Source organism: Periplaneta americana, chromosome 8 (genome assembly GCF_040183065.1).
Source record: "Periplaneta americana isolate PAMFEO1 chromosome 8, P.americana_PAMFEO1_priV1, whole genome shotgun sequence".
NCBI classification, from domain to species: domain Eukaryota; kingdom Metazoa; phylum Arthropoda; class Insecta; order Blattodea; family Blattidae; genus Periplaneta; species Periplaneta americana.
In genome coordinates, this window is record NC_091124.1 from 11,476,468 (window position 1) to 11,485,137 (window position 8,670).

The window sequence follows — 8,670 nt, forward strand, 5'->3', positions numbered from 1 at the left end:
GAGAATCGCAATTGTCAGAGTTCAGAAAACAGAAGTGAACCTATACTTTGTTAAACTCTAGAATATCTGGTCCTAACAGAGAGTTAACAAACAGAATGTTAAAATGTCAAATGTAAAGTTGAAGAAACGCAATATTTTAACAGCAATTCATACTTTTAACTTACAGTTAATTAACGCTATGTTAGGTGCATTTTAACAAAGGTTGAAGAAACCGGGCCTTTGAGCTTGAAACGTAACCATTCATTAATCTTTAGTGTTTTTTTTATTATTGGAAATGTCTGGAATCCTCGAGTATTTGGACTTTGCGAATACCGTGTCTAAATACCTCGCTTTATTATTTATCTTCCTACAGAACCACATTACCTTATATGATTTCACACTATTTTGCCTGAACTGTGTGTCAATTAGGGCCATCAAATTTGAAGAGCGATTCAGAGGTATCCGTAGCTCTGAGCCACCTGCATATTGCCGCCCCTGACTCTGGTCTTGTGGGGCACTTCTCTGAGGTCGATGTCGTGGGGCACCAACCAGATGTCTCTCTTGCCTTTATCCTTCCTGGCACTTGGCAGGTCGGTGGAGTCGAACTCGATGTAGAAGTCCAGACGATTCAACTTGTCCAGAAGTGTTGACTCACTGCCATCCCAGTTGTTCTTGAGCAGCTTCCAGTTGTCTGTGGAAGGCGGTAGGGAGGTAAGGTACACGCCTTCACCCATGTATACATCCCGAACCCTGTCCTTAGAACTCCGAATTACTCCTTCTGAGAGTATGCCGGAGCAGCCTTCGGCAGATGTGTAGTGGTACAGTTTCACCATTTTTTTCTGAAAGCAATGCCCTTTCTAAAAGTAAATAAGTTTCTAATTTGAGCACCAATAAATGATCAGTAGACAGCGGAAAAATAAGTCATTCGGACGCGAAGGTACTGTCCGTTACTCAGGAGAAGACGAGCGGAAAGAATGTGACCTTCTTGACTATCGCTGTTGATTATTATAAACATCGCTCAGATAAGCATCCCAGTAGCCAGGTCATTACTCGTGAGGAAACATGAGTAACAATGCGAATGGAAATTAAGGGTATATGTACGTGAACGACCACAAGTATTATCAGCAGGCTTCGAGACTTTGGACCCGATACAATAAGTTTACTGTGCGTGCACTATAGGTTATTGACTCGCTGCAGGTAGGTAGAGATGTGTTGAGGTAACAACGTTGCTATTTAGAGCAAAGTACGGTAGTATGGGGAAACACACACATATGTACATTCTGAAAGTAAATATACATTACACAATGACAATTTCAAAAGAATGTGAAAAGCATTTATTCTCCTGTCTTTTATAAGCATTTGTGTTTAATTATACACAGTGTTAATGGTGGAAATAAGCATGTAGCAATTTTAATTTTTTCATTTATCCTATTGGTCGTCTTTAGGAAGTGCAGTTACAGTACCGAATTGCAATGTACCTACTACAAGATACATTCTCAGTGTCTCAAACGTAAATCTTTTTCGGTTATCTGCCAAAGTTTGTACTGTAGAAAGCTGCGCTCTACGTCGCAAGACGTGATAGGAGCAAAACGAAAAAACCTAAGACACAGTCCTTTATTCTCGGGTGACTCTATGCCCACTAATTTACTGTTTATGTTACATAATGTTCCATATCCGTTATTTTTACATAAACTTGATTTCCACTTCTATTTTACACGTTCAGTAACCGGTGTATTTGGTGTCTCATTAATTCTCTGCGTCATTTTCTAAATTAATTTGAGGGCTTCCAGCATCTCTTGCTCTGACTTTTCTAATAGTGTAATGGTTTCAGACACAGTGTGAAAATAGGTTTGTATGAAAACCAAATTATTTATCAGAACCTTAAAATTCAGAGCGTTTTTCTTTGCGTATTTGTTGGCATTCATTCTACAGTACCCCCACCCACTGTACGCTTTACCCCTATACCCAGCATGCCGTTATGCCGATTTCCCACTAAACTGCTCTATTGGGTCCGAAGTCTCGAAGCCTGATTATCAGAAAATGTAGGCTCTAAATTTCTAAAATTTTATAAGAAAATGAACTCACTATTGGACAAAAATTACAAGGTACCACAACAAGACTTATTAGAACTTAAATATCTGATAAAAGTATAAAAAAGGTTACTAATATTTTTTGAAACCAGTTTTATCAAAGTATGAAAAAAAAAAACAAAAAAAAAATCTGCAGTTAACTATATCATTTGGTAACCATAACATTGTTATGGTCTCTCTGACGTCTTTAATATTTTTCCTGCATGTAATAAACACTTATTTCTGAAAAGTAGACTACTCTCAGACGTGTAGAGTTGTTTATTTTAATGCAATTATTTTTTTCATTTGTCCTATATAAAATAATTAAAATTTACATAATGTTTTGTGACCAAATTTTTGTATTTTCACAGAAATGGGCATTATTGTAGTCTACATTTTGCATAAATGCACGTTAAATACGTGTACAAAATTTCAGAATTCTATCTATCTCTAATCGTTGTGGAGTTATGAAATAATATGTGTGAAAATTGTCAAATTTTCGAAAATTTAATTTAAACTAAAAAGTGAATTCTAAAAACATATTATTAGTGACCTTTTTTATACTTTTATGCTCGACCACGCCGAAATGTAGTAATTATACACCTGGTAGCAGACCTTTAATGCATATCATTAAAGTACACCTACTCATTAAAGGTCAGGTCTTTCAGCCAATGACGACTCAGGTTACAACTGTTCAGCCAATGACAGGTCAGCTTTCTACCGTTATAAAACCGCAAGTATCGATTATTCTCGGATATGCACTCGAAAGAGAATTAGCGAAAAGTCACGGAGGCTGGAAATCCAATACTGTCGCAGAAGGTTATGTTCTGTTACTATAATAATTAGCGTTAATTGTAAATAATATTCAAATAAATTCAATTTGTCATCTCGTTTTTCAATGTCTAATTTAATTTGAATGTTATCTCTGTAGGTTCTTATGGCCTAGCAAGGTCAATGTGGACATCTGTTCCTCGGAAAAAATCAATACTTTCGCGTCTGCGCACATCTCACAACATACGGGACATTGGTCAAGGTCAGATACAAATAAAATTAATAATATCAAGTTAGAAATATGGTCGAGCATAAAAAGTCGTATGAAACTCGCCTATAATGGTAATTAAGAACCTCATATGAAAATTATGAAACTCGCTTGCGCTCGTTTCATAAATATCCATACTCGCTTCTTAATTACCTTCATTATAGGCTCGTTGCATAATGTACTATTATCAGATATTTAAGTTCTAATAAGTCTTGTTGTGGTACCTTGTAATTTTTGTCCAATTGTGAGTTCATTTCCTTATAAAATTTTAGAAATTTAGAGCCTGCATTTTCTGATAATACTTGTGATCGTTCACGTACATATACCCTTAAAGCTAAGTTGAACAGAAGGAGACCTAATGTTCCCGCCTACTGCAGTACAAATATTGCACGTGTTGTCGTACGTTATCTGTTCACATCCCTTCCTCCTCAGTCCGCTCTCGTGTTCTCCTGGGTCACCGACAGTAGCTACAACGCGACTAATTTGTCTCGTTTGAGGGTTGTTGTTTACGTAAGCACAGCAGGCATACTAGTGGCGCGTGCAGGTATAGGCCGGGGGAAATGTAAATTGACACACGGAATGATCACTGAATAGTGATTGTATGTTGATATAACTATTGTAATGGCATATTTTGTGTACTTTTCTATTAAACCCTTTAAAGTAAGGATTGTTCAACGTTTTGAATGGAATATTGCAACTTATCATCATTCGACACAAATTCTGGCAAAAGTCATATTTCATATTTCAGGCGGAATTTGAACTTGAACCTTTATTTTCTTCTAACATACGAGCAACATTTTTCATGTGTTTCTGTGTATTAGAGTGACGTTCTATCGATTGTTTTGTTGTGTTTTTAATGCACACATATATAACCAGTATCACTGTTAAAAATGTCGACAACATATTCTTGTATTTTTTTTATTTTTTTTTTATTTTATTGGGTTATTTTACGACGCTGTGTCAACATCTAGGTTATTTAGCGTCTGAATGAAATGAAGGTGGAGTAGTAGGGTTTAAGAAGGGCGCGTCAGCTACTATGGCTATTTGCGCCCTTATCTAAAATTCTTAATATAACAAATACATAAATAATATAATAATCAGAGTGCTAAAAGAACTAAAAAGCGTTGTCACGATAAAAAAAAAATGTTATGTTTTATTTAATGACGCTCGCAACTGCAGTGGTTATATCAGCGTCGCCGGATGTGCCGGAATTTTGTCCCGCAGGAGTTCTTTTACATGCCAGTAAATCTACTGACATGAGCCTGTCACATTTAAGAACACTTAAATGCCATCGACCTGGCCCGGGATCGAACCCGCAACCTTGGGCATAGAAGGCCAGCGCTATACCAACTTGCCAACCAGGTCGACTTGTCACGATAAAACGAGGTACACAAATGCAGTAGACATAAGGTGATTTCTACAGAATCATAAAAGTGAGCAATTCTACCACACTAGGTGGTATTCAAGACGAACAAATAAAACTAAGGCCACCAGAGATAACTTGTCAATCATATTTTAAAACCATAAAATTTTATAAAATATTCGGATGTATAAAGTCCGAAATGTCAACAATGTAAAATCAAATATAAAACAACAAATGTAACCTCCGGATGTAAAGGGTCCGGAGGATAAGTAAAACGGATCAATAAAAAACTAAATCACCTTATCCAAACCTGTATTTGATAAAAATCTCAGAACTGCATTTGTACAATTAAAATCATTTCCAGAAATGAAGGTGATAATGCCGGTGAAATGAGTCCGGAGTCCAGCACCGAAAGTTACCCAGCATTTACTCGTATTGGGTTGAGGGAAAACCCCCGGAAAAACCTCAATTAGGTAACTTTCCCCGACCGGGATTCGAACCCGGGCCACTTGCTTTCGCGGCCAGAGCGCTGACCGTTACTCCACATGTGTATTCTTGTTTTAAAGAATATGTTTTTAACATCTGTCTTCGGCATTATGATCACTTCACCGAACACAAATGAATAATATGTTTACGTATCTCAATGTTCTCTGTTCACGTACGGACGAGGACTGACTGAGAACGCAGAGTGGCAGCTGTTTTCGGTGTTCGCGTGGTGCTCTCTGCGGACGGTACCGTGTTGTAGCTGCCTACTTGGGAAGCGTGCACACCTCATGCCATATTCTATGCGTACAGTACTTTTAAACCGTAAACATGACTTTTATTTGACTTTTTTCCCGCTGTCTAATGATCAGTAATGCTGCGTAGATTCCTTGCACGATATAATTGCGCTGTGACGTTATAGAGAAGGGGTAATATCGTAAAATCGCTAGTTAAGAATTTCAGTGCGTCTGAATCTTGAGAACGCAAATTTGAATTGCTCTTACTATTGCTTTGTGAATTCGAAAATAATTAAATAATAATTGTGTCAATTATAAAATTTTACACTCTGCAGCATTTGAAGCTGAAAGTAAGTTAGTATTGGATTACGGTTCTATCACTAGTCGAATTTTCACTATTAATTACGTTGTGATTACAGCAGGCCTGCTCAAACAGCGCTCAACGAGCGCGCGCGCTCCTTCGGAGCGGGAGAGCGGTAGATACGATAGAATTTAACACAAGAAAGTCATTAATACATATTCCGAAGTTATTAAATATTTGAACTACTGCGGCCACCAAATTACGAGTATTTAGGCCCACATTCTTGCATAATATTGTCCGTACAAATACATAAAAAAACCGTCGAAAGACTCTATCCTTTTCTTCAAAGTGACTGGTCAAAATTATTGGTCGTTTGGCGATACAGAAGGTATCGCGGTAGCCTAAAACCTGGCAAATAAATCTGAAATAAGAGTTCTTCGCGTAATATGTCCCATAATCGCCAAAAATTTTAATAAACTCAACACTGCATACAAGATATACAGGGACATCACTTTATTTTTACCAACATTTTTAACATTAACCTGGCTATACTCGGAAACTCTGTTGCCCCCTTCCATTACAGGAGTTTGATGTTACTAGTGCAATATGTAAACAAATCATTTTACTAGGTATAGGAGGAGAGAAAAGTAGTGTATCCATTTATGTTGTAGGGAAATACGATATTACGATTTTCAGTTTGATTATCACTTTTACGGAATTTATCAAAATACAGTAGAGTAGTAACATTTTTTTTTCAAAAACTCAACTTTTCAGGCGGCTATGTTCGTTATGTAATGTCTACTTTATTTAGCATATTAATTATTGGTGATAACATACAATATAGAGAGTGCATTTAAATTGAGGGAGTCATAAGTAAAGGACTGTAAGTGCACTTAAGTTACTTTAGAGAAAATGGGGTTTAAATATTTAAGCTTTCGAAAAATCAGTGAAATTTTTATTTAACTTTTAATGTGTGATGCGATTAAAATATCCCTTTACCACTAAAATTTTAGATACTTTAGCTTACACTGGATGCACTTAACTCATGTTATTACAAATGCCACTAGCATTCCTTTGCTTCTAGCCACCTCAATTCAAAATAAGCTAATCTGAATTTTTAAATGAATTGCTGAAAATGGTTGCCGTTCATTACAGTGGAGGCTTCAATTCTTTTATGCATATTATTAAAAACATTTTGAAGCATATTCTCTGAAATTGAATTTATCGTTTCTTGAATATATTTTTTTAGTACGATATTATTAATATAGGTTCTTTCTTCTATAGAAAACGCAACCATATTTCTGAAACACACTATACACTGCAGTGTTTACTTCAGTGCTTGAAGACTTCGAGTGCAACAGCGGCCGTAAGTTTGTGTGTCTGACGGGAGCAAGGACATTAGTGAAGGGGTGGGAGTGAAGTACATTCAGAAACGCAGGTACAATAAAAATGCAAGTAAAAATAAAATGATGTCCCTGTAGAAGAAATAAAGAATACTTGCGCTTAAGAAATGTACATACCTTCTATTATAATTTCACCCGGCAAACTCGGTGCTAAATTTTTCTAAACCTCCTCTCACCGCTTCCTCTACGTAGAATGACGCTTCCAGCCAGCTTCTCTATTTACTTATACTGGTTATTTCTGTTAATCCCCATCACATGATACAGGAAAGGATGTAATACATTATCGTTGCTTTCTTAGTGAATAGTAGCATAGGCCTATGTCACGCCTCGCCCCTAGTGTTGCCAAGACGCATTCTCCTGGTTTATACAAGGATAGGTTACTTTGACAGGCGCATGTCGACGAAGTTTTATCACTTTGTCGCTGAAACATGTACTGTTATTGTAGATAAACATTGCCTGACCTGTTCAATGCCTGCATTGTATAGGGAAATGTTCCCAGCACATCTGTCTTTAGAGAGAAAAAGAGAGATACTGAATTAAGCCGGCACTTCCTTCACCATTCGCAGAATTTTACTTTATCAGCAGTGGTAGTCATAGTAGTAAGCTTACACAGAGATCTATGTTTGACAGCTGATACAACGCACATTGATGCAATAAGATATCGATAGTAAGTTACCATCACATCCTTCCATATAATCTGAGTCACCTTTACAGTAAAGCATCGTGTGACAGTATAGTAGTGTATGTCAGTGGTGGTTTCTCGGGGAGTGAAAGGAGGAACGTCCTCCTCACATTTTTCTTCTTTTGAAAGTAAATACCAAATGAAATATATGCCTTGAAATTCGAGGAAGATTCGATAATTTTTAAGTTTACAGCTATAAGAAAACCTTGGTTGATCGAGTTTTAAACGACGCGCAATCATGTGCTGCTAGAAAACTGTGAGAAAGATGCGAGATTGTTTGTGTGGAGAAAAGTCGATCCTTTCCTCCTTTACTCCAGTTAGCACACACAGACAACAGCGCACTAGCGGCGAGAGACAGAATCAGAGTTTTAAAGCAAGTAAATGAACGGAGAGGGAGGAGATCCTCCTCTGAATCAGCGCATGGGCGGGAAATAGAAAACTATTGGTCTTGCAGCAAGCTCGCTACCGCTGCCATCTAACGATGCTGCATTCAACCAGACTATTTTTTTTTCATTGATTGTTTCTTCATACTTTCGAGGATATCTGAAATTTGAAGTTAGATTTATATAAAACAAAGAGGAAGTAGTTCTACGTTAGTATCGCAGATCTTTTTGGCCCCTGAAATTCACTTCCATTCATTGTCTACTAGACAGGACAACAGCTAAATTGTCAGTTTTGTACAGATATGTTTTAAATTGAAAGTACTCCAAACTACATTATTTTTAACATAAAAAATTAATCGGTCACCTGCAGCTTTGAACAATAATGGTAGTATGGCCAGAGCGGTATGACTTCACAAGAACTGACATTCTTCAAAAGCATGCGATACTGAACTTGTAAAATGTGCATGTGGCAACACAGACCACGTGAGTGGGTGCAGTGTTCTCGCTTTCCTAACATTATTTCCCATTCCCACTTCCGTAGAACGGTGATGGTAATGTGTTAGTACCTAGTCCCTTCCAACACGTGTGATGCTGTAGTTTGCGCGAAAAATGCTGCGAGTTTGTGAATTTCCTTGTAATTGTCAATTTGTGCAATTATTCAACAATGAATGGAAGTGAAAACATATTTTGGACAATTTAGGAAACTCAGTTTACAAGAGCCGATTATTGCTA

The 8,670-nt window shown here is 37.1% G+C and overlaps 1 protein-coding gene across 1 annotated transcript; it reads right to left on the reverse strand.

Moving 5' to 3' along the window:
* Positions 1–206: 206 nt before the first annotated feature.
* On the reverse strand, positions 207–7,125 carry LOC138704486 (uncharacterized). The gene is made up of 2 exons (XM_069832408.1): positions 6,991–7,125; positions 207–818 (listed from the first exon to the last, which is right to left on the reverse strand). The coding sequence occupies exon 2, from the start codon at positions 810–812 to the stop codon at positions 432–434; it is 381 nt and encodes a 126-aa protein (XP_069688509.1). The 5' UTR covers positions 813–818; positions 6,991–7,125; the 3' UTR covers positions 207–431.
* Positions 7,126–8,670: the final 1,545 nt, after the last annotated feature.